At 38.1% G+C, this 27,065-nt stretch overlaps 1 protein-coding gene across 6 annotated transcripts in view; it reads left to right on the top strand.

Annotated features, from left to right (window-relative positions):
* The window catches only part of TMEM245 (transmembrane protein 245), a 102,514-nt gene that overhangs the window by 4,332 nt on the left and 71,117 nt on the right, over positions 1-27,065 (top strand). For all 6 annotated transcript variants that reach the window (XM_072842255.1, XM_072842254.1, XM_072842253.1 and 3 more), the window contains exons 2-5: positions 8,605-8,722; positions 10,283-10,384; positions 22,753-22,869; positions 25,864-26,082. In XM_072842255.1, the coding sequence (XP_072698356.1) occupies positions 8,605-8,722; positions 10,283-10,384; positions 22,753-22,869; positions 25,864-26,082 (556 nt within the window). The remainder of the gene's footprint in view (positions 1-8,604; positions 8,723-10,282; positions 10,385-22,752; positions 22,870-25,863; positions 26,083-27,065) is intronic.

The raw sequence follows: 27,065 nt of genomic DNA, 5'->3' as shown, positions 1-27,065 counted from the left end.
AAAGGCAGGAACAAAAGCCACAATTAAAGCAAATTCACATTTTGGAGAGCTGACAGTTCATACATTTACGATCCAACTTTTGAGCATCTGTTATGTGCCAGGCACTGGATTAGGTGTTGTCATGAGTATTGTTTTATTCTTACAACTAACCTGTGAAGGAGGGAGGAATTTCGTTGGTGCAGAGATTGATCTAGAGATTGATTTGTTTATTCTGTTAGTAAAAGGTATCAGCAGTTAAAGTCCTTTTATCATCAGAATATTCTAAGTAACCTTTGATAAGGATTTTTAAGAGTTTTCCCCCCATGATATTGTGTTTAAATGTTTTAATTTAACTTTTTATTATTTTATTTTATTTTATTTATTTTATTTTATTTTATTTTATTTTATTTTATTTTATTTTATTTTATTTTATTTTATTTTTTTATTTTTTAAAGACTTTATTTGTTCATGAGAGACAGAGAGAGAGAGGTAGAGACACAGGCAGAGGGAGAAGCAGGCTCCATGTAGGGAGCCTGATGTGGGACGCCATCCCAGGACTCCAGGATCAGGCCCTGGGCTGAAGGCAGCACTAAACCGCTGAGCCACCCAGGGATCCCCTAACTTTTTAAAATAAAAGTTGATTTTACTTATTTGGGAAAAAACATAAAAGAATATCAGGACTGGACTAACCACACATGTTCCCCCAAAAACCCTTGGATTCTAGTCGTCTAGAAACCTTGGTCATCTCTTTTCTTCCTTTATCCTTCTATCTATTCAGCTATTTCCATGTCCTGTCCACTTTTTCTTTGTAGTGGCTTCAGTACCTGTATTTTCCTTTGTTGCCAGCTTATCTTTCCAGTTCAATTCTTCTTCACCTCCTCTTTGGGTTTCTTCAGTCTCCTACCACTCTGACCTGCTTACCAGTGAAAGACCAGTCATTTGTGGTTTGAATAATTCTTTTAAACAGTTTCAAATATATTAGAATTTTGTACGGACTTAGTAAATGATTTCTAAATACTTAAAAAAAAAATTACCTGTTGCATCATGCTCACATATGACACAATCCTTGGGGCCCTTGGCATCTTCCTGTGATGTGGAGTTGTCAAGATAAAATTGAAAAGCTTATATCTCCCCCCCGCCCCCTCCACACACACACCCCTTTTCTTTGTTGGGAATGTTTTGATCTTCCTCTCTCTCCTAGTTCAGACATGTTAGAATATTTGGAAACCATTTACAGTTTTTGCAGTAGTGATAGATTTGGTTTCTCCATGGTCCCTGGTCCCACTGTTTTCATTTTACTTTATAAAGAAGTATAAGGTAGAAAGAAAGAATAGTGGTTGAATGGTGAGCAGACTGTAAATTCTATGTATGTATGTATGTATGTATGTAAGTAAGTAAGTAAGTGATCTCTATGCCCAACCTGGGGCTCGAACTCGTAACCCTGAGATCAAGTGTCACATGCTCTTCTGACTGAGCCAGCCAGGTGTTCCAAGACTGTAAATTCTAAATTGAACTCTGTCAATAACTTGTTTTGTGACCTTGGAGAGACCAGGGCTCTTCTCTGAGCTACTCAACTCCAGATATGTGAAATGTGGGGTTGGCTTGGAAGATTTCTAAGGTTCCTTGTGCAGTTCCCAAGTGCTTGTAGGTGCTGCCCAAGAGGCTCTTGGGAGGTGTACATTAGTCAGCCAGCCAGGCCCACTCCATCCCACTTCTGAACCCTTTCCTATGTGTGTTTTTGCTTGCCTGGTATTGGTAAGGAGGAATATTTCTGATGCTTAGGTTCTTTCTCAAAGACTTTGATTATAAAAGATTCTTTATTTTTTTTTTAAAGATTTTATTTATTCATTCAACAGAGAGAACACAAGCAGGGGGAGAGCAGGAGAGGGAGAAGCAGGCTCTCCACTGAGCGGGGAGCCTGTAGGGGATTCCAGGACCCTAGGATCATGACCTGAGCCAAAGGCAGATGTTTAACCGACTGAGCCACCTAAACGCCCCTGATTATAATTCTTAATTCTAAGTTGCCACACCACAAAAGAATAGTTTTCAAATTAGAATAAAGCTGTTTTATTTATTTTGTGTGTGTGGCTGTGTGTGTGTGTTTTAAAGTTTTTATTTATTCATTCATGAGAGAGAGAGAGAGGCAGAGACATAGGCAGAGGGAGAAGCAGGCTCCTGCAGTGAGCTGTATGCGGGACTTGATGCCAGGACCCCGGATCACGACCTGAGCCAATGGCAGACACAACCACTGGGCCACGTAGGTGCCCCAGAATAAAGCTGTTTCAAAGGGGGGTAAAGTACCTGAAGTGTCCACTGATTGAGATTTGTACATTAGTGTAATTGGGATTGTATGTCATCTGTGGTTTTATTCTCTCTGTAAAAGACTTAGGAATCTGTTTTGCAAAAACCTGCAGAAGCAAGCAGAATTGTTTTTCTGGTTAATGCCCACATGACAAATACAGCAAGTAGTCTAAAAGGCAAAGTCTACTTATGCATTTGATATTTTATTTAATCAGAAAAGTGTGTGTGGTTAATAAGCCAGATGAAAGGAAAATGAATTGTTTATTTGTAGTGCTAAATAAATATTGGCAGTTTTTACGGGGCATCTGGCATGATATCTATCACACGTTGGTGCTTTAGAGTATTGAATGTGCATTTTGAAAAGGATACATTGTTTTAAAGAACATAAATTTGGGAAAGTATGTTCTTTTATATATAAATTGTAGTTCATTGATTTATGACTGGAAGAAAATTCATACTTAAACAGGCTTGCTCGCTCAGAGGCTAAACATAGAGACACAGAGAAATAAAAAAAAAAACAACTCTTAAAGATACACTTGTAGGAATCCATCCTAAAAATTACATATGAAATTTAAAACTACAAATCTTTATTTTTGGTAAAATTATTTTAAAGAATATTTAACAATTTCAGAAATTGATTCAAGTCAAACATGTTTGTTATATAAGAATCAGTTTAAGCAGCACTGAAGTCTGTATGATAAAGTGAATAATTTCTTTGCCACCATTCTCACTGTGTAGATGTTACTGTTAACTGATGAATAGGCTTCTGAATGTATTTGTATGCTTATGTGAACATATAAAGTATAGGGTTTTTGTTTTACAAAACAAAAATGGGTAACATATAAAATTTTGCAGCTTGCTCTTTATCATTGTATTGCAGATACCTTTCTTTGTTAGCACTTCTAGATAAAATTCTCTCTTTTGAATAGTACTAGAGTATAAAAAACTTTTTTTTTCAAGATGCCTTTATAAAGTGTTCCTATCAGATTATTGTAACTCAGGTTTTGAATTAGATAAACTGATAAACATTTTTTAAATATTAGTAATCTGTATAATGATAATGGTTAAATAAAAATTCTCAAGTGTTTATAAATGGTCATGCTTTTTAAGCTAATATTCTATGAATCTTTTCTGAGGAGATGCTTCAGAATAGTGAAAAAAATTCATAGGTCAAAAGAGGTTTTTTTTAAGTTAAAAAACATTTGCTATTTATAAAGGTAATCATAATCTTAGAAAATTCAGTACTTGAAGAAAAGCAGAAAGATGCAAATTACCCCCTGAAATCCAACCATCTAGAGATAATATTTTTAAATATTTTGGCGAGTGAGTGTATTTTCACCATTGTAAATTTACACATACAGTATGCATTTATACTAGGTCATTGAATGTAGATGTATTGTTATGCCCTGAAATTCTGAATAATTATTCCAGTTTTTTGAGGTACCAGTATTTAAAGAGTCCTTTATAAAATGACATTTAGATTATTAGTTTTTTAATATTTTATACTGTCGTAGTGAACATTTTCATATCTGCACAGTCTATAATGCTTCTGTAAACCAAGTTTAGGAGTGGAATTCGGGAGTGTATTTAATGAGTGGTTATTCTATCTATCATCTATCTATCTATCTATCTATCTATCTATCTCTATTTTGAGAGAGAGCATAAGCAGCAGTGGGGGAGCAGGAGAGGGAGAGAATTGTAAGCAGGCTCCACACCCGGCATGAGCCCAATGACCCTGAGATCATAACCTGAGCCCAAATCAAGAGTTGAGTGCATAACTGACTGAATCACCCAGGCGCCCTTAATAAGTGGTTGTTTTAAACCAAAATGAGGTTATCGGTGAGTTTCAGGCTTACTAGGTGAAAATATGTGCTTCTCTTTAGATCATGAATTTTCCCTTAAAAAATCTGAAGTATGAAGTCTCCTTTCTCTCTCCATATTTGATACTGATCCTTATAAGTCCAGGCAAAAAACAGAAACTTATTGGAGATCAGTTTAAAAACATCATAGACTTAAAATCTGAAAGGATGTGCCTTTTGTGATCCTCTAGGTCAACTTCTCACTGAGAGCAGACTCTCCTGTTTTATCATCCTTGACAGCTTTTGCTTAAATAAAATATTCCATTTTTAGACAGCTGTAGTTTGTTAGAAAAATTTATCCTCCTATTGAGCTGAAATGTGTTGCTTCCTAATTCCCACATACTCCTTCCTGCTCTCAGGACCACAGGGAATTAAGACAAATGCCTCTTCCAGGAGACATTTTCACAGCTATTTGAAGATAGCTATCAAATCTTGATATTTCCTTCTTTTTTCTTTCCTTTTTTTTTTTTTTAAAGATTTTACTGATTTATTTGAGAGAGAGAGCGAGCATGCAAGCAAGTCTGAACAGGGAAGAGGGGCAGAGGCAGAGGGAGAAGCAGACTCGCCACTGAGCAGCGAGCCCGATATGGGGCTCCATCCCAGGACCCTGGGATTAAGACCTGAGCTGAAGGCAGTTGCATAACTGACTGAGCCACTCAGGTGCCCCTTTCCTTCTTTTTTCTAAAGTAAACAGTTTGTTTCTCCATCTATATTTGTATCTCCTACTTTGTGTTTTCTATTTCCTTTCCCAGTCTGAATTTTATTGCTGTGGTTTGATAGTGCAAAAGTCAATGAAACAATCATTTCCCCTGATACGAGCATTATTAATAGGCACTCATACCATTTATACTCCTGATTCACATTGAACTTCCTATCTAGTACTTGTAGAGTTTTGAACCTACAAGCAGATTTTTGTATCTCTGTATTAAATTTAATCTTATTCTAATTTTTAAAAAATTTTTATTTATTTATGTTAGTCACAGAGAGAGAGAGAGGCAGAGACATAGGCAGAGGGAGAAGCAGGCTCCATGCACCTGGAGCCCGATGTGGGATTCGATCCTGGGTCTCCAGGATCGTGCCCTGGGCCAAAGGCAGGCGCTAAACCGCTGCGCCACCCAGGGATCCCTTATTCTAATTTTTTAAAAAAGATTTTATTTATTGATGAGAGAGAGAAAGAGGCAGAGACACAGGCAGAGGGAGAAGCAGGCTCCCTGTAGGAGTCCCTAATGCAGGACTCAGTCCTAGGACCTCGGATCACGACCTGAGTTGAAGGCAGATGTTCAACCACTGAGCCACCCTGGCATCCCAAATTTAATCTTATTTTAATTACCTGTTTTCTAGCTTCATGATACTGCTTTTTTTTTTTTTTTAAGTGTTTATTTATTTATTCATGGGAGAGAGAGGCAGGCTCCATGCAGGGAGCCCGATGTGGGACTCGATCCCAGGACCCAAGGATCATGACCTGGGCCAAAGGCAGGCAGGCACTCAACCGCTGAGCTATCCAGGCCTCCCCAGGATATCATTTTGAATCATTATAGTCATCTCAGTTTTTATTGGCTGCTGCCAATTTTGTGTAACCTGGGAATTCAGGTAATAAGCCTTCTAGTCTCTTACCTGAATTACTGACTAAATGTTTCATGGGGTGAGGCTGGTAACCCCTGTTGTGGCATACCCACTGAAAACTGACCATTTGCTAAGGATCGTTTTTTATTTCAACAGTTTGTAGTTGCCAAAAATAGACTGTTTTTATTTTTGCTTGTGAATATTGGGGCAGCTTTTCATCTTAATTTTTTAGCACCACTCTTTTTTTCCCTCACCATTAAGAAAGACTTTGGGGCAGCCCGGGTGGCTCAGCGGTTTGGTGCCGCCTTTAGTCCAGGGCGTGATCCTGAAGACCCGGGATGGAGTCCTATGTCAGGCTTCCTGCTTAGTGCCTGCTTCTCCCACTGCCTGTGTCTCTCCCTCTCTCTCTCTCTCTCTCTCTGTGTGTGCGTCTCATGAATAAATAAATAGAATCTTAAAAAAAAAAAAAATAAAGTTGACTCTGGATCCAGATTCCTGGGTTCTAATCATGGCCAGTTTTTAGCTGTGTGACCTTCAGCAGGTCACTTCCCCAAAGTCCCAGTCTCTTTCCTCTGTAAAATGGGGATGGTCGTAGTATTTATTTCCTGGAGTTATGAGAGTTTTTTTTTTTTTTTTTTTTTTGAGTTATGAGAGTTTAATGAGTTTATATACATAAAGCATTAGAACAGGTCCTGGTCTGTAGTCAGTGTTACGTAAATGTACTGTTTTACTCAGATTTTGTTCTGCGCTCTACAGCCCTACCTCAGATTGAATTCCCAGATTAAATGTATGTGGTTCTGCAGGCTTGAACTGCTTTGAAGCAGCTGTGGTCTCACTTCCCATGTGCTCATATATATGTGGGGCTTAAGATCTCTTGAATATTTCATCCAATGGCGTTGCTTGAAGAAGAGTATTTTAATATCCTTTCCATGATGAAAGAGTTAGTTCTTACTAAAGGCTCTTTGTAAAATACAGAAAAAAGTAAAAGGAAAACCAAAATTTCACCACCCCAATATAACTACTAATGTCTTAGCACGTTTCTTTTTCCTCCCGCCATGCAGTGGATACAATCATGTCATATATATGTGATTTTTGTATTTTGTTTTTTCTTTGAGAATACCTTAGGAGTGTTTTTTAAAAATACAGTTTTTGTTTAAAAAGCCTATTTTAATGGCTGCATAACATTTTATTGAGTGAATCCTCTGTACTCACTTCCCAGTTGTTGAACTGATTAGGTTATCCACTTTTTATTATTCTAAATTATACTGTGATGAGCTTCTTTATAGCATAAAGGCTTTTTCAGAATTTATTATCATTTAGTAAGTTTCCAAAGCTGAAGTCTTAGGTCAGCAGCTATAAACCTTTTAAGACCAGAAGACTATTTTATTGATCAGTATTGATCTCCAAATAAAGTAGGAGATAGTTTTTTTCTTCTTCTTTTGTAGTAATCAGTTCCTTTTTCTTCATTCTCTGAATTGTAACAAAGTTTTTTTTGTTTGTTTGTTTTAATTTACCTTTCTTCCCCCAAGGTTCAGGTTATTTTTTTTTTTAAAGATAGATTTATTGATTGATTGATTGAGAGAGCAAGTGAGAGAGAGCACGCACACACAAGCAGGAGGGGCAGAGTGAGCGGGAGAAAGAATTTCAGGCAGATTCTACCCTGAGTGTGGATCCTGGTTGTGGGGCTGGATCTCACAACCCTGAGATCATGACCTGAGCCAAAACCAAGATTTAGACGCTTAACCAACTGCACCACCCAGGGGACCCCAGGTTATTTTAATAGGTTCTTGGTGTTCACATTGTTCTGGGTTATGTATTTCTTCCATCTTTTGTAAGTGTTATGAGAGAGTTTTACGTAGGCTGTGCAGGTGTTTCATTAGCACAGGAGTCCTTTGGATTTAGTGGAAGAAAATTGGGGAGGGGACCTTGGTGGTTCCTCTGTTCTCAGCTCTTGCTGTTTCTTCCTCTGATAATATTTTTTTTTAGCTACACTTCTTGAGCTTTGCACATAATTTGACTGGGGTTAACTCTCTGTGACTTAGATTATTTCATGGGTTACACTTGAGTTGGCTGCCTTCTTGCTAGCTTAAAAAAATTCTTTACACATTTAACAAGTGTAGATCATAGGCTGTGATGGAATCTTTTAACCTGATTCTTTTGGAAAAGCTTTCTTTCTTTTTCTTTTTTTTTTTTTTTTTTAAGATTTATTTATTTATTTTAGAGAGCTAGCAGGAGTGGGAGGGGCAGAGGGAGAGGGAAAATCCCAAGCAGACTCCATGGTGAGCATGGAGCCCGACGCAGGGCTTGATTCCAGGACCCTGAGACCGTGATCTGAGCCAAAACCAAGACTGATGCTCAACTGGCTGCATTCCCAGGTGCCCTGGGAAAGCTTTCTTTTTTTGTTGTTCTTTGCTAAATATTAATTTATAGAACTTGAAGAATTCTACCATATTAAGCTCCCACGTCCATAGCTTAAAAATGAATATTTTATCTTAAGCGTCTTTATACATTCAGTAACTTTTGAACTCCAGCATATCCTAAAACCATGTTTTTTTGTTAAGACTATTTTTTTCTTTTAAGATTTTTATTTCTAAGTAATCTGTACACCCATTGTGGGGCTCAAGCTCACAACCCTGAGATCCAGAGTCGAACGCTCCATGGACTGAGCAAGCCAGGCACCGCAAGACTATTTAATATCACTATGTGCTGGTTTATTTCAAAACTTTGATTTATCCACACAGAAGAGGAAAACCTACACACCTACCATTTAGCACCACCACCTTCATCTTATTTGTGTTGTATCCACAGCTCTCATGCTAACGTAGATGTTTGCAGATTCTGTATAATTGTATGTTTATTTCCATGTGTATATATTTACAACTGTGTCTATATTTCATTTAAGATCTGGACGTTGGTAGTTGGCTATGTGTTGACTGTTTCATTCAAGTGGAATGCAAGCACTGAACGCTACTTGAGAGCAGTTTCAATTCCTGTCTGGATTATATTGCTTTTTCATTTAGGTGGGTCCCTTTTTCTAAGAAAGTCTAGCTTAAAATCAGCAGAGGCTGATCATGTGAATCAAAGTGATTTTTTTTTGTAGTGTTATATGTTGCATTTAACCTTCTTTAAAATAATCTTCAGAAAATGTTGTGCTTTAATCCTTAAGCTTTAATACAAATGTTATGTTTTAACATGTCTTTTAATTATATGAGATGTTCATTTTCAGGAGGTCCTTTAAACAGAAATATATCCTAAAAAAATAGAGCACCCTTGAACTATCATGGCCACTTTTGAGTGTCATACTTAAGGAGGAGATAGATAAGCAGTCAAGTGTGTGAGAAAGGTATGGGAACCAGAGGTATTTACTCAGGATAAGAGAAGGGGCCTGGGCCACATGGGTGGGGAGGTAGTGGAGGGAAGGAAGAGATAAAATGTGGAAGGACTGTCCTGTGAAAGAGCAGTTTAAACATCTTTGTAACCATGAGGGAGAGATGTCAGAGCAGTGAGTTAGCTTCAGACAGATACAACTGTTCAACGTAAGAACCATCAATGTCAGCTGCTTGAAGGAATAAGTTCCCTGTTACTTGGGACTCTTTACTGTTAGCTGGGTGGCTGCTAGGATGTTATAGAGTGATTTTTTTTTTTTTTTGGAGACTCTTTTATTTCCCAATCTTAAGCTTATGGCAACATTAGGTTCTAATTTAAAAACAAAATTCAGGAACCTAGAGCAGTAGTTAGCCTATTTCAAGTAGTTTTTAGAGCTGCTTATTGTTAAACAAAAAACCAGTTGACTGAAGGTAGGTCTTTGCTTAGAGTATGACATGAAACAATGCATTACTTTCTAGCTTTGCTGATTTGGAATCCTAGAGGAGTAAGTTATATTTTAGCAAGATTCCCTGATGTCTGATGTGACTCATTTTGAATTTGGGGAAGGCAGTGGAGGGAGATAGGTAGTCCATGAGGCTCTAGATCAACTCAGGGAAATGCAGATGCCTACTGGTAGGGACCAGATCCTTGGATACTTGTTAGCATTTTTGCTGTATACACTGACGCTACACTGAAACTTTTTGCAGTGCTCTTTGGGGTCATTTCACCCTTTCTTGAGAGATGGGAGTCCACACCCAGTGGTATTTCCAGGAAATAAAGTCAGGCTTTATGGCTTTAGGTTCTATGTTTGATGCAGGTCATTTTGGGGTTAAATGAAAGGTTTGAGTTCAGGATTATCTTCAACACTGGGTATGCATTGGAACAGACTTGATTCCTCAGGTGATAGAAGCCCATTAAGGTTAGGCTGGCACATACCCAATGCTTTAGACTAGGGGCCTCAGAACAGGACTGGATTTACCTAAGAGAAGTTTTGAACTGTTGTTTCATCTGTTTTATGGCCTTTAAATTTTTTTTTTCTCCTATGAAATGATTTTGTTAATGACATCTATGCCAAATTGTTCTGTCTGTGGAGTCTTGTTTTTTTCAATCTAACCTTTACCTTCAGTCAGTGTTGCTAAGAATAAACTGAGTCTTTCAAAGACAAGTGCTAGATTTTTATCTAACTAAAAATGTTAACTCTTAATAATTTTCAGCATCCCTGGCTGGCTCATGGAGAATTCCTGTATTCCTGGTTATTGTTTTCCTGATGTCTGTGGGCACCCTCTATGAGAAACAGAATGGAAAAGAGTCTTCTGGTAAGAAATAGGGCATTCTATTAATACTACTTTAAGAAGTATTTGGGAAAGGAGCTTTATTTAAAAAAACATGCAATGGCAAAACTGTTTTAAATCTGTATAAAAATCTGTGGTATTTTCTGAACAAAATAAACATGTTTAAAATATTTTAAGTTTTAAGAATGCCTCACTCCCTTTCCCTCCTCCCCCCCCCATTTTTTAAAGATATAATTCACCTAACATAAAATTAACCATTAACTTTTTAAAGGTGGATTTAGTATATTTACCTGTTGTGCAACCACTACGTCCATCTAGTTTTAGGACATTTTCATCACCCCAAGAGGAAATCTTTTACCCATTAAGCAGCTAACCATAAAGTTAGGCTATTTAATTGAGATCTTTTTTCTTTTTCAAAAAGATTTTATTTATTTCTTTGAGAGGGAGAGAGAACACAAGCAGCGGGGGGGGGAGAGAAAGAAAGAAAAAGGAAAGGAAAGGAAGGAAGGAAGGAAGGAAAGGAAGGAAGGAAGGAAGGAAGAAAAGAAAGAAAAAGAAAGAAAGAAAGAAAGAAAGAAAGAAAGAAAGAAAGAAAGAAAGAAAGAAAAAAGAAAGGAAAGAAAAGAAAGAAGAAGAAGAAGAAAGAAAGAAAGAAAGAAAGAAAGAAAGAAAGAAAGAAAGAAAGAAAGAAAGAAAAGAAAGAAAGAAAAGGAGAAGCAGACTCCCCGAAGAGCAGGGAGCCTGATGCTGGGCTCCATCCCAGGACCCCGGGATCATGATCTGAGCTAAAGGTAGATGCTAAACTGACTGAGCCACCCAGGCTGCCCAAGAGATCTTTTTTCTTTTCTTTCTTTTTTTTTTTTTTTTGAAAGATTTATTTTTATTTATTCATAGAGACCCAGAGAGAGAGAGAGGCAGAGACACAGGCAGAGGGAGAAGCAGGCTCCATGTAGGGAGCCCGACATGGGACTGAAGGTGGCACCAAACCACTGAGCCACCAGGGCTGCCCGAGATCTTTTTTCTTAATGTAGGCATTATCATTCTAAATTGTCCTCTTAGAATTGTCTTTTCATCCCATAAATTTCATTTCTTATGTTTCCATTTTCTTTGGGTCAAGATACTCCTAGATTTCCTTTTTGAATTTTTCTTTAACATATTGGTTAATCGGAATTGTATTGTTTAATTTCCACATCTTTGTGAGTTTCCCATTTTTTTTGTGGCTTGTGATTTTGGTGTCCTATCTAAAAAAACCATTGCCAAATGCAGGGTTGATCTTGTATCCTGCAACTTTGCTGAATTTATTCATAGACTTTAATAGTTTTTTATGGTTTCTGTAGGATCATCTATCTCTAAGATCGTGTTATCTGTGAATAGAGATAGTTTTACCTCTTTCTAATTCGAATGCGTTTTTTGTTTTTGTTTTTTTTTTTTTTTGCCTGGCTGCCCTGGCTGGAACTTTTAGTACCATGTTGAATACACCATTTTCTCTTAAAAGAGTATTTTTTAAATACTCTTGTTGCATGTGGTTTATATCCAGAAATAGTTTGTTAAAGATATAGGTTTCTAATAAGTTGTAAGGCGAGGCGTTGGGTAGTCAGATATTAATGATCCTCAGATCATCACACTGGACTTCCCCTTATCCATCCATGTGGAAACAGCTGTGACTGGAGAGGTAGGTCTGAGTAGCACACAGTTTCTACAGCAACTGACATTTATTCCTTCTTTCTGATGAAGTAAAAGCAAATTACTAATTGCAGCAGAATTTTCAAAGAAAAAAATAATTTCTCAGATATTTTGTTATAGTTAGGAAATTAACTTATTTTTTCTATAGTTAGAAAATAAACATTCAAAATCCCACTGTCCACCTAAATGTTAACTAATGCCTTAAGACTTTTATGCCTTCAGACTTTAAAACCCAAGAGAATTGGCTCATAGTGAACATTTTGTTTTGTAATCTACATTTTAAACTATGTCACGAGAACCTTTCTGTGTCCAATATACTTCTACAACATTATTTTTAGCATCTTCATTTTATGCTAATCGCAGGGCTATTTGTGGCACCCTGGTGTTATGTACAGCTGCCTCATAGTTTGTGTTTTTGTTTTTGAATTAAATTGCTCTGTTTATTATTTTATATGGAAAGCTTATAAAGCTTCCCTTTGATAGTGGAAAATAGGAAAAATTTTATTTTGCTCTTTTTCCAATTTTTCTTTGCTCCACCTGTCTTCCTGGTCACAATCTGTTAGACTCTATGGTTATATATGAGACTAGTAGAAGTGAATTTCCTGTTTTGACAACAATTGTAGGAAGCTTAGTGGTCACCACTTGTTCCTCTGGATAGCTTTATCTCCCCCCACCTCCTTATTTCTGCTAATAGTGGTGATTCAGATAACTCGGCTTAACTCTCACCCTTCATCCATCACCCCAGGATGGTTTTATTTTTTTGTTTGTCTGGAAAGTTCTCCCTCCCTCCCTCCCTCCCTCCTTCCTTCTTTCTCTCCTTCCTTCCCTTCCTTCATTGAGGTATGTATATTTGACATATAGGATTATAACAGTTTTAGGTGTATAACAATGATTTAATGCTTGCACTGTACATTGCAAAGTGATTATAAGAAGTCTAGTTAACATCTGTCACCTTATGTAGTTACAAAAAAGATTTCTTGTGATGAGAACTTTGAAGATCTCTCTTAGCAACTGTCAGATATGCAATACAGTATTATTAGCTCTAGACACCATGCTGTACATGACATCTCTAGGACTTATTTTATAATGAAGTTTATATCTTTTGACTCCTTCACCCATTTTTCCTATCTCCTACCCCCAGCTATGGCAACCACCAATCTGTTCTCTGTATCTATGAGCTTGGTGTGTGTTTGTGTGTGTGTTTAAATTCTACATGTAAGTGAGATCATATGATATTTGTCTTTCTCTGAGTTATTTCACTTAGCATAATGCTCTCAGGGTCCATCCACACTGTTGCAAATGGCAAGGTTTTCTTCTTTTTTTGGCTGAATAATATTCCATTGTGCACACACACCACATTTATCCATTCATCCATTGATGGGCACTTAGGTTGTTTACATGTCTTGGTGATGAAAGACATTTACTTACTTGGTAAGTAATGCTGTCATGCACATGGGGGCATATAAATCTTTTCCAGTTAGTGTTTTTTATTTCTTTAGGTAAATACACTGAAGTGGAATTGCCAGATCTTATGGTAGTTCTATTTTTAATTTCTCTAGGACAGTTTTCTCTTCTTGACTGTTTTTGTCTAGGGCTAAGTCAGTATGTTGTTGCAAGTATACGAATAATGTGGCCTGAAACAGTTTTTCTCTTGGGTGTAAATTCTAGCTAGCTGTGGGGCACCTGGGTGGCATAGTCAGTTAAGCCTCCAATTCTTGGCTTTGGCTCAAGTCATGATCTTAGGGTTGTGAGATTGAGTCCTGTGTTGACTCTGTGATGAATGCAGAGTCTGCTAAGGTTTCTCTTACCCTCTCCTTTTCCCCACCTTACTCATTCTCTCTCTCTCTCTCTTAAATAAATCTTAAAAAAAAATTCTAGTCAGCTAGTGATAGCAGCTTAGGGAGCTATGTGGTCAGGTTTCTAAGACCAAGTTTTGAGCTGTGGGAAAAAGAAGACCATGTTTGATCATTATTATTGTTTTTCATGTTCGATTATTATTATCAGCCATAAACTCAGCATGGTGATGTGCTGGCATGCCAGCCAGATATCTGGTAGTTGTATTCTAGACTATTAGAAGGAAGGAGATCACAGGGACACAATACGTGTTGAGAGCAGATTTGGAAATATTGTTTTTTCTTGTTTTGTTTGCTCTTATTCTAGCCTATTTCAGAATAGATTATTTTTTTGAAGATTTATTTATTTATTTGGAGAGAGAGAATATGGGGATGGGGAGAGAGAGAATCTCAAGCAGACTTTCCACTGAGCTCTGAGCCTGACTTAACCTACTGAGCCACCCAGGTGCCTCCAGAATAGATAATCCTTTCTTTTCTTTTTTTTTTTTTTTTAAGATTTTATTTATTTATTTATGAGAGAGAGAGAGAGAGAGAGAGTCAGAGACACAGGCAGAGGGAAAAGCAGGCTCCATGCAGGGAGCCTGATGTGGGACTCGATTCTGGGACTCCAGGATCACACCCTGGGCCGAAGGCAGCGCTAAACCACTGAGCCACTCGGGCTGCCCCAGAATAGATAATTCTTGACCCAGAATCCTTTTACAGACTTCTAGTCTAATCTTCATCATAAAATAAATCTTTAAACATTTTTTGCCACCTTAAATTTCAGAGTCTGTCTTTTTACTCCTAGTACCTTGTTTCTTGAAGGCATCTAGTCTATATCGGGACAACCTTTCCCTTTTATTAGAGTCAGTTCTGTCCTGTAGATGTCACTATAATATCCTTAGGTACAGGAAGGGCTTTAATGCACTGCCGGGGCAATATGTGCATTTATCTCTTCCTTACCATTACTACTGTCCCATTGTAGGACGTGTCTCCTCTTCACCTGTGCAGGCATTTTTCTCTGTGTCTTAAGAGCTTTGAAAGCTTTGAATCTTGCTGTTGTAGGACTTTTATGGTATATGGTTTGCTGGAGTCACAGAATTAATCCTTTGGATCGAAGCATGAAGTTTGTTTAGTTCCTAGATCTCGAAAACTCTTCTTGTGAATCATCATGGAGTTAGTTTCAGTGGTTCCTTCTGAACCCAAGGTGCCTTACTCAGTGGTTTTCTCTTAGACCTTGGGAACTCTTACATGGCATTTTTCTGGAACCCCAAGATAATGTAGGAAAAAAAAATGTGTCTACTGTATTTTAAAATGTACTGTCTTTTTAAATCCATAGGTAACTCCCCAAAATAAAACCCTTGTAAAGTAGATATGTCCATTTTACCAATGTAGGCATTTAATTTCAGAGTAAGACACTTGCCCACATAGGCAACTGGTAGAGCTAAGATTTAAAACTTAGAGCCCTTGACTCTATGCCTGGTATTATTCTGCTTCACTCTTTGAATAAGCATCAGTCATCCTGGAAAGGGAGTGGCTGCACATCTCTTTTGTGCTCAGGTGTACCTGTGAGCTCCTTAGTCTTGCCATGGGCCCTGTAAGCCTACCGCGAGTGTGGGAACTAGCTTCTTGGCCTCCTGCATCCTACATGTCTCACTTGGTAGAAACCTGGAATTCAGTGTCAGCGTGTGCCCTTGGCCTGTGAGGAAAGAAGAATACTCGCTTTAATAGCAACAGTGGTGAGGCCCTGGTGGGCCCTTTAAACATGCCATATTATTTAATTTTCTTAAAATCCAGTAGGATAGGTACTTATTTTACAAATGGGAAAACGTAGACTCATTTACTCTGAGTAAATTTACACTTAGAAGTACTTTTTCAAAAGGTAGGCAAACAAGCAATCCGATGTATTTTTAATGCCCTGGACACCCAGTCTGACAAGTATGGGCCAGTCCAGCTGAGTCTATTCCTCTGAATATTGGTGATGGTTTATAAATGATGAGAAATACCTTGGCAGGAAGGCTTAGTAGTTGCCTTAATCATTTTGGGATAACATGCAGTATGAGTGAACAGGTTTGGTTCAGTTGAGCCCAAAACTAGAAAAAGAAAAGGAACACACTGGATTTCTTACTGCTCCTGTGTTACGGCCCAGTCTGACACAGTCAGTTAAATGGGCCTAGAGAAACTCCTGGTTTATATCCAAGCCCTTGATACTGACCAGTATCATTGAGAGGGAGGCATATTTTCCATGTTAGTGATGGAAACAGAAGCGTTCTTCAAAGGGAAGTTTGCATGCTGGAGAGAGTTTATTTGGTACGTAGTAGAGCCCCCTTCCAATAAGCATCCTTGGATGTATTTCTGGCATCTGCCACTATCACTGTGAAAGAGCACTAAGTAGATTGAGTATCTCCTTATTTAGACTGTTCTTGAAATATATTATCCTTTGGTTATTAGAAACGTCTGCCCGTTGTTAAGCTACCCATATTAACAGATACAGACTGAACATGTGATCTGTGTCTTAATGTGCCATACTATGAGTTTTTGTCCCCTAGTGCTAGGCTGCTAATGTTAGTGGCCTGCTTGTTTGGTCTTGTGTAGATCCCTGTTTTTTGGGCCTCCACTTGATGCCGGCCCCGTCTCCGGGGTAGACTGACACTTGAAACCTTGGATGCTCTTTCCTTTTTTTGTTTATAGTTCTTAGGTCCCAAGATTCCCTTGTCTGTGTGCCTATTTTTAAATGGGGCTTTTTTTTTTTTTTTTTTTTTTTTTCTAGTACTGTGCCTAGATTCTCGATCCTGGCATTCTTGTGTTTTAGTTCATCATTTCTGTCAGAACCCTTGGGTTTTTTTTTTTTTTTTTTCTGAACCCTTGGGGTTTTTTGAAATGCAGGAGGATATCTCTAAGACAGAAATCATGAAAGTGTCTGTTTGATAAATAAGAGCAGTTATCAAATCTTACATCCATAATTTTCAGATACTTTCTGTGGATTTTCCCTGTGTGCTCTTCTTTTCATTCCTTTGCGAAGTTTCAGGCACTCTAAAAATTTGCCGAATTGTGTATTAGCAAGCATGATATCGCATAGTTTTCATTAATTTAGCTGTGATATATTGAATACTTACTGCATTGTTTTAGTGACATCAGCAAGTTAGAGAAAGGGTCTTTAAGCCGTAATTGTCAAGGTTTAATTTATTGGTTTTAATTTTTCCTTAAGTCTTTCAGTGCCTACTGGATACAAGATACTTCGCATAACTCTGGGGAGATTTAAAAATGTGTGGTAAGGGCATAAGACTTAGGAAGATGTCTATAATATGAAATAGAAGGGGGATGAGAGGCACAGACAAATACTATAGGAGTGCTAGTGGCTTATGCTCATAGATTCTACTGTCAAAGCCAGTGGTTTTGAAATAGGTGATGGTGATGTGATGGCTAACATTTATTGAGCAAGTCCTACACACCAGGCATTGTTCTGATTGTTTTATATGTATTGTTTCACTTAATTCTCACATGCAGAAGGAATTTATATAAGCTTCCTTTCAAACGTGAAGACACCGAGGCATCTAGATTTTAAGTAACTTGCTGTGGTCATCTAGCTTGTAAGGAATAGACCTGGGATTTGAACCTGGGCAGTCTTGTTTCCTCACCTGTGCTCCCAGCCACTGCATTGTGCTAATTGTACTACCTGTGTGCATAGTGAATATGAGACCCCCCCCCCCCCCCCACCGCCGCCTTCTACCTCTGCATTCTTGCATCTCTCCACTCTTCTCATTGTCCTAGCCTTACTGGATTTCTTAGAGAAATCAAGCACACACTGCTTTTCCTTGGCTTTGTGTTTTTACACTTGCTTTTTATTTAGATTTGTCCTTCTGGAAATCTTTTCTCCCTCTGCCTTCTAAGACACCAGCCTCTACCTTCCCCTCCAAGATAGACTTGCTGTGTCTTTTTTCTTTTTGGTCTGGATATCATCTTTGAATGGATTTAAAGGGTGGCATCTTTTACCATTCTTGTCAGGTGGTAGTCCTTGCCTGACCTCCCAAGCATGGATTAGGTTTCCATCTTCTGTGCTCCCCAAATGTGCTATACTTGTTTTTATTTTAGCTTCTAGCTTACTGAATTGTAACTGTTAGTCTAAATATTAGACTGAGTTTAGGACTTGGGTCTTAGTCTCTAATCTCAGCATGTAGCCGAATCACCTGTTTGGTGAATGAGGACTTTGTGGGCGTTTAGAAATTAGAAGTCAAATTGCAGCCTAACTGAAAGTCCATATTTAAGCAGTTATAAAATTGTTACTTCAGAGCAGCTTAATTCAAGGAACTTATTTTTCAGGATCTCTCAAAGATGAATCACTCCTTGACTAAATTACTTGTGAAGAGGTGGGTTTAGTAAGTTAGGACCCTTGACTAGTCTTTGATCTTATGTAAGAGAGAACACTTTGTTTGGATTCTGACTGGAAGTGTTTTTCTCTTTCTGTTCTGCTGTCCCAGGCCATTAGTCATCAGGTATTCCCATTCTTTGCTATGGAGCAGAGCCTAAGAAACCTCTCTTGGGTGCACAGAAAGTCCTGTCTTCTCTCTGGCGTAATCAGTTTGTTTTTGAAAATTCTGTCTGGAAGTCTGAAAAAGCACTTTAATATGTCCAAATCTTCCTCTGTTTCCCCTCCATGATTGTCGACATGGGGATCCCTGGGTGGCGCAGCGGTTTGGCGCCTGCCTTTGGCCCAGGGCGCGATCCTGAAGACCCGGGATCGAATCCCACGTCAGGCTCCCGGTGCATGGAGCCTGCTTCTCCCTCTGCCTGTTGTGTCTCTGCCTCTCTCTCTCTCTGTATGACTATCATAAATAAATAAAAAAATGTTTAAAAAAAATAAAAAAAAAACATGATTGTCGACATGTTATTCCCCTGCGGTTATCTCTATAACCATAATCTGGAAACTTGGGGTTTACCTTTGACCCTTCATCTCTTTCATTTCCTTTATGGGTTCGTCATCCAGTCTGGTATATTTGACTACCCCCTGTCTATTAAATGCAGTCACTTTTCGAACTTCTCCCCTGTTAGCTGCGGTAGACTACACTGTCATCATGCCTTGCCTGTAGTATTAGTTTAACTTCTTTCCCTGTACCCATTCTTGGTCCCTTCCAGTCTACTCTTGACCAAACAGCAAGAATGATCTTTTTATATCTCATAACTGTTCATTTATTCACAGACTGGGGCAGGGAGGTGGGTGGGTGTGGTCATGAAGGGGCAACACAAGAGATCCTTGCAGTGATGAGACTGCCCTGTATCTTGTGTCATGTTGATATCCTGATCACGATATTGTGCCCCAGTGACAGGACATTATCACTGGGGGAAACTGCGTAAAGGGTAGACAAGATCGTGCTCTGTCATTTCTTACAACTGCATGTAAAGCTATAATTATCTCAGTAACATTTCAGTAAAAATATTATTACCCTGTTTAAAATTCTTCACTACTTTCCTACTCCTTTTAGAATAAAGCCTAAAGTACTTACTACTTACTGTGGTCTTTCGTAATTTGCATCATCGTCTAGCCTGGTTTATTCGATACCAGTTTCCTGCTAGCTGTGTTCCAGACACACTGACCTTCTTACACTGTCTTTAACATGCCAGTGTCTTCACTTACAGCCTTCCTGCTCACTTCCTTTTTGCCCAAAATATTGTTCTTTACATTCTTTTGATTAATTTCTTCTCATCCTTTGTATATCAGCTTTCTTTTCTTTCCTTTTTTTTTTATTGCATTTTCTTTTTATTGGTTTCAGAGGTGGAGTTCAGTGATTCATCAGTCTTACATAACACCCAGTGCTCATTACATCAGGTGCCCTCCTTAATATCCATCACCCAGTTACCCCATCTCCCACCTTACCCCATCTCCCACCACCCCCTCCCTTCCAGCAACCTTCAGTTTGTTTCCTATGATTAAGAGTCTCTTATGGTTTGTCTCCCTCTCTGATTATGTCTTGTTTTATTTTGTCCTCTGTTCCCCAATGATCTTCTGTTTTGTTTCTTAAATTCCACATATGAGTAAGATCATATGATAATTGTCTTTCTCTGATTGACTCATTTCATTTAACATAATACCCTCTAGTTCCATCCATGTCGTTGCAGATGGCAAGAATTCATTTTTTTGATAGCTGAGTAGTAGTGCATTTTATATATACCACATCTTCTTTATCCATTCATCTGTTGATGGACATCTGGCTCTTTCCATAGTTTTGCTATTGTCGACATTGCTGCTATGAACATTGGGGTACAGGTGCCCCTCTGGATCATTCCATTTGTATCTTTAGGATAAATACCCAGTAGTGCAATTGCTAGGTCATAGGGTAACTCTGTTTTCAACTTTTTGGGGAACCTCGGAACTGTTTTGCCGAGTGGCTGCATTCCCCTTTCTCCGTATCCTTGCCAACATCTGATGTTTACTAATTTGTTAATATTAGCCATTCTGACTGTTGTAAGGTACTATCTCACTGTGGTTTTGATTTGTAACTTTTGATGCCAAGTGATGTGGAGTATTTTCTCATGTGTCTGTTGGCCACGTATATGTCGTTTTTAGAGAAATGTCTGTTCATGTCTTCTTCCCATTTCTTGATTGGATTACTTGTTTGTTGGGTGTTGAGTTTGATAAGTTCTTTATAGATTTATAGATTTCTTATAGATTTTGGATACTAACCCTTTATCTGATATGTCATTTGCAGATACCTTCTCCCATTCTGTTGGTTGTCTTTTGGTTTTGTTACCTGTTTCCTTTGCTGTGCAAAAGCTTTTTAGCTTGATGAAGTCCTAATAGTTCATTTTGCCTTTGTGTCGCTTGCCTTTGGAAACATGGCTAGTAAGAAGTTGCTGTGGCCAAGGTCACAAAGTTTGCTGCTTTTTTTCTCCTCTAGGATTTTGATGGATTTCTGTCTCACATTTAGGTCTTAAATCCATTTTGAGTCTATTTTTGTGTATGATGTGAGAAAATGGTCCAGTTACAATCTTCTGCATGTAGCTGTCCAATTTTCCCAACACCATTTGTTTTTTTTCCAATGGATGTTCTTTCCTGCTTTGTCAAAGATTAGTTGACCATAGAGTTGAGGGTTCATTTCTGGGTTCTATATTCTGTTTCATTGATCTCTGTGCCAGTACCACATTGTCTTGGTGATTACAGCTTTGTAATAGAGCTTGAAGTCCAGAATTATGATGCCTCGGGCTCTGGTTTTATTTTTCAGCATTCTTTTGGCTATTTGGGGTCTTTTCTGGTTCCATACAAATTTTAGAATTGTTCATTCCAACTCTTTGAAAAATGTTGATGGTATTTTGATAGGGATTGCATTGCATGTGTGGATTGCTCTGGGTAGCATAGACTTTTTAACAATATTTGTTCTTCCAATCCATGAGCATGGAATGTTTTCCCATATCTTTGTGTCTTCCTCAATTTATTTCATAAGTGTCCTGTAGTTTTCATAGTACATATCCTTTACCTCTTTGGTTAGGTGTGTTCCTAGATATCTTAGCCCATTTCAGGGCCTGGCCTTCTTGTCTCTACGAGATGACCAGTCCTGGATTTGCTAAGTAGGTGGAATTCATTTGGAGCTGAAATTCATTGGCTTTCTGAATGATCAAGACTCTTTTCATTGGTTTGGCTGAATTCTATGCTGTTACATTGTATATTTGCCTGCCAAAAGTAAGGTCCCATCTCTGTGAGGGTGGGTATATGATTTGGTGAGTGTTAGTGTTCTTAGTTGTGGACAGTAGAATCCACACTAGCTAGTCTAAATAGAGATACTGGTTAGCATGTAGAATTTTTACATATAGAATTTTTGGAAAGACTAGACAGTTAAGCTTGGATCTGACACAGGCAGAAGCAATGCAACTAGGAAAGGTGCTCAGTGACACCAAAGGACTATTTGAGAAGTGCCACAAAGTTAGGGATCAGATAGCAGAACTTTTAGAACTTCTGCTAAGTTCCTGTAGAAAAACCATATGCCTTCATGAGTGTTTGACATGAGAGTGTCTAAATTGCAGTGAGTCCCACTTTGGTCTTCTAGGTCTTACACAATTGTTTCTTCTTGGTAGAAACTGCCTTATACATAGGACCTTAGCTGCAAGAGAGTCTAAGGAGTATAGTCTAGCTTTACAGTCTCTTGGAGGAGGGAACACCTGGTATTGTGTGAGCTAGTGTGTGTTGTTTGCAGATTAAAGACTGACTGTCACAGACAGACCTCATTGGTCAGTAAATGTTTTATTTCAGTTTACTGCAAATGATTAAGCTTGGTGTACTACGTTTTAGGAACTTAACATGGGAACATATAGGAATGAAATGGAGTAACAATATGTTTTAGATTTTCAGTGGTGGGTTTTGCCTGTGCTGAATTATGTACTTTATAGAACTATATGATTTTTGCATAGTACCCATATGTTTGCCTATTCATTCATGGAATGTTCTTATCGAGAGCACCAAGTGTTGGCTGTTTTATACCATACTAGGAGCTAGTAATACCAAGTAGAGTAAGACCATCTGCATTCAGGAAACTTGCAGACTTGGTGTGGTAATGTTTTTCAACAGAGATGTGCATTCAAATTAATTTGTTAAGTTAAAAAGTAAAGAAAAAAAGCGGACTCTACTTTTATATAACTACTCTCAGCTGCATACAAGAGTGTGAAGTCCCTACGTGAAACTGATACACAGAGTCCAGGAACCAAATTTTTCACATATTTTCCTGTTAATTCCTAAGGATTCTCCCTTGGTGTTGAACCTCTGGTCCAGTGGGTCAGTTAATAAACATTTTGTTATACTGCTTTAGAAATCTTAGGGCTGTGTTTCAGTTTGTAGTAGTTATTTTCCACCTTTGCTTTAAAAAGTTTTAAAAACCCATGCTTGTTTTACAGGAGCAGAGTTACCAGGGCAGGTTATTTCCATGGCAGCTTCTACCCTAGCAACCTTGGCCATCTCTATCACAGGATATGAATCGAGCTCTGAGGACCAGCCCTCCACTGAACCTGCAGGTGACTTACCTTATGAAGGAATGTTTTCAGAATCATTCTGGAAAATGAAATTCATGTAAAGGATAAACTTAAGGCCATGAGCATCACAGAATACTATCTACTGGTCCTTCATTTTCCTCTGATTTCTCTTTTTACACTTTTTCCTCCTCTCATCTTTGTTCTCACATAATCACTTTTTTCATGTTTTAATTATTTAACTCTTTATGTTTCCTTTTTTTTTTTTAATTTTTTTTTTTTTTTTATGATAGTCACACAGAGAGAGAGAGAGAGGCAGAGACATAGGCAGAGGGAGAAGCAGGCTCCATGCCGGGAGCCTGACGTGGGATTCGATCCCGGGTCTCCAGGATCGCGCCCTGGTCTCCAGGATCGCGCCCTGGTCCAAAGGCAGGTGCTAAACCACTGCGCCACCCAGGGATCCCCTCTTTATGTTTTTTATCTTGAATCTTTATCTTCCCTCCCCCTTTAAAAAAAAAAAACCTTATTTTTCTTTTCATATTCCTTCTCACTTTCCTTTCATAGTATCTTTTTTTTTTTGCCCCCTTTAGTGCCCTGTGTACATTTTCCATATTTTTCCCCCACTTAATCCTTTCCTTATTTTGTAGCAGTCGATTCTTCTCCATTTTTTATTTTGCTCTCTTCACATGGCTTTTTTTTTTTTTTTTTTTTAAGATTTTATTTATTTACTCATGAGAGACAGAGAGAGGGAGAAAGGCAGACACAGGCAGAGGGAGAAGCAGGCTCCATGCAGGGACCCTGACATGGGACTCGATTCTGGCTCTCCAGGATCACACCCTGGGCTAAAGGTGGCGCTAAACCACTGAGCCACCCGGGCTGCCCTTCACATGGCTTTTGTTGTTGATTCAACTTTTTCTTTTGGTTTTTGTTTTCTGTCTTTCAGTCATCTATTTCTCTGGCATTTCTTGCCTTTTTTCTCAAAATTTGCCTTGCATGCCTCATGCTGTTAATACATTAACTGCTTCCTATAAAACGGACCAGTCTGGTTGTTCTGGGTACCATGCTCCAAGATCTAGCTGATAGATTTATATCAGTTTTAAAGTCACACAGAGTTCTGGACTCACACAGAGTTTAGGAATGGAAAAGGCCATCTCTGTGCCAAGTGGTCGATTAGTGCCAGGGGTTTCACAGTTAAGGAATATTTTTGGTGAGCTATTTCTGAAGAACTGCCTTTAGAAAAATCTTTAAAGGAGGGATCAGCTAAGAAAAAGGCATTTGAAGTGGTAGGAAAATGTATTTTCTTTTGCACATTGAATCATGTTTTCAAAATGAAGGAGGGTATGATGTTTATGGACTTACTATTCTTCTCAGTATCTGCCGCACCCACCAACATGAAGTTTCCAAATTAGAAAGATTCTCAAAGAGCAAAGTCAAACAGAAGCACATTATAACTAGCTTGGGCTTTCGGCCCAGACCTCAGGGTAGAATGTTAGTTCTGGTGAGATTGGGCTGATTTACCATGGTGCTATTATATCAATAGTAACGGTTTACTCACAGATTAATATTAACCTTAGAAGACACACTTATAATTATAATACAGCACTTAGAGGACTACTGTGTAGTTGCTTATGAACATTATCAAACAAGGGAAGGCTGTCTTTCAACAGTATTTAGTGAGTGCCCACTATATGTCAGGTACTTAGTGGAGCAAGAACAAGACAGACACACTCTTAGCTTTCCTGGAGGTGGCATTCAACTGAAGGAAGAAAGTGCAACAGGGTAAGTGGAACATGATATAACTGCGTAAAACTATATAAAAACTATGGGACACTTAGAGAGTTAGGGTAATGGGGGCTCTTATTTCTTTCCTCTGTTTTCAAGACTTATGAAATGTGACATATATTTATCATTAGTTTTTTTTTATGGAAGACAAAATGCAAATTGTAGTGTCATTTCCATCTTCATGGTATATACTGAATAATATTGCTTTAAGAGTTATATCTGACTGGGTGTTATACTATATGTTGGCAAATTGAGTTTAAATTAAAAAAATAAAAAGATAAAGACTAAAAAAAAAAAAGAGTTATATCTGAGTTATATGGTATGTTTTGGTAAACCAGGAAATAGAAATAATATAACCCTATAGTAAAAAGTAACCTGGTAGTTGCATTGTTACAACACAGTACCTTATGTGAAGTCATTTGGTATGACCTTTATTTGAAAATTTCTCACCCCCAGCAATATGTCATTGTTTTATTTCTCATTCTAAGGGAAAGCCCTGTTTCAAAGCCCTGGGTTCGTTCTTATAAGAGTGGTTGGCTCTATTTTTAGGTAAAATGACACTGAAAAGCCATGTTGTATCGGAAATACATATACATCTAATAAAATTATATTAAAAGAGGAGAAATTTTTAGATAAAGAAATTTTGTATGTTAATATTTTGATTTATAGGAGGATCCCTGGGTGGCACAGCGGTTTGGCACCTGCCTTTGGCCCAGGGTGCGATCCTGGAGACCCGGCATCGAATCCCACGTCGGGCTCCCGGTGCATGGAGCCTGCTTCTCCCTCTGCCTGTGTCTCTGCCTCTCTCTCTCTCTCTCTCTCTGTGACTATCATACATAAATAAAAATTAAAAAAAAAATTTTTGATTTATACAGTTTGAGTTTTCATTATAATTATAATAATTATAATTCTTAGCTATTGTCATAGTCTTTTGTTTAAATTATATATATGTATGTATAGATGTCATAAAACCTTGAACAGTGTAAAGTATATAAAGTAAAAAATTCACCATACCCAACCCTATCCACAAACAAACTTAATTTCCCTCAGTTTAAATACGGTCAGTAGTGTAATTCCCCACACATTTTTCAGTGCATACGCAAACATGCCTCTAGATCTTTTTTCTTTTTTAACTCAGTGTAATCATACTAACAGAGTCCATTTGGAAGGCTTAAAAGAGTAGCCTAGGGAGTTGCTCCCTAGGACTGTTTCTTCTCATGTGGACTAATATGATGGTGATTTTCCCCCCCTTTTTAGAGACCATGGACAGAGGAGAACCCCCTCCAGCGTTATCTTCAACTCCTTCACCTTCCTCCCCTTCACCCACCCTGGGCAGACAAAGGCCTGAAATGGGAACATTTGTCAGGAAGAAGAAAACCAGTGACATCTACTTCGTGTCCCTCGTGTGGGCCATTATTGGAGTCCAGCTCTGGTTGAACCTGTGGATTGTACAGTTGCTGCCAGTGCCTATTGCAGGTGATTGTTCACTTATGGTCTGGTCTTGGAAGACTTTTTTTTTTTCTTTAACTTTTGGATTTTATTTTATTTTATTAATTTATTGTTAACTTTGGGATTTTAATATTTGAGATAATAATCTCTTGTAAGATAAAACAAATGTATATATATATAAAGCTGTCTTCTAAGACTGGAAAAGTAAGTAATTCAGGTACCTTGTAGAAGAGTCTTTTATTTCATACTTTCCTGATTATTTGGGCTTAGCCTCTTACTCTAGTCAGAACCTTTGCCAAATTTGTTAAGTCCTCAGGTGATGCTCGGGGTATCTGCCCTGCAGATACCTCCTAAATTTGATTAGTCCTTTCTCCTTTATCAAAGCTTTTCACTATTGATATAAATATAGTTTGATTTTTTTGAAGCCTGTTTTCCACCATGGTTTAAAAATCTAAACTCATTGGATCATTTATCTTTTAGATCATTAGTTTTAAAACTTCTTATTCTCATTAACTTGGACAGTTAATGAAATAGTTACCTTTATTTTATTTTATTTTTTTATTTTTTTAAAAAAATATTTTATTTATTGATTGATGAGAGACACACAGAGAGAGAAAGAGGCAGAGACACAGGCAGAGGGAGAAGCAGGCTCCATGCAGGGAGCCCGATGTGGAACTTGATCCTGGGTCTCCAGGATCACGCCCCTGGCTGAAGGTGGCGCTAAACCTCTCAGCCACCGGGGCTGCCCAAATAGTTACCTCTAAAAAAAAAAGTTTTTTTAAAGATTTGTTATGACCAAAACACTGTATAGTGCCTGTCCTTGAGTAACATAGAATATAAAAGTTTGACGTTTGCATCTGCTTCTTGCAGATGCAAGTTCTCAAACAGAACTTCTCTTTGGCAGTTGGAGCAAGTTACAGTTGTAATTACACAAGTCACCAGAGTACATCCCATAGCCATGCTTTCTATTAAGGAATTTATAGAAATGCTTAGTAAAAACAATTTAAATT

Source organism: Canis lupus, chromosome 10 (genome assembly GCF_048164855.1).
Source record: "Canis lupus baileyi chromosome 10, mCanLup2.hap1, whole genome shotgun sequence".
In the NCBI taxonomy this organism is placed as follows: domain Eukaryota; kingdom Metazoa; phylum Chordata; class Mammalia; order Carnivora; family Canidae; genus Canis; species Canis lupus.
Note: the sequence above shows the minus strand (reverse complement) of the source record. Positions and strands in the feature narration are given on the sequence as shown.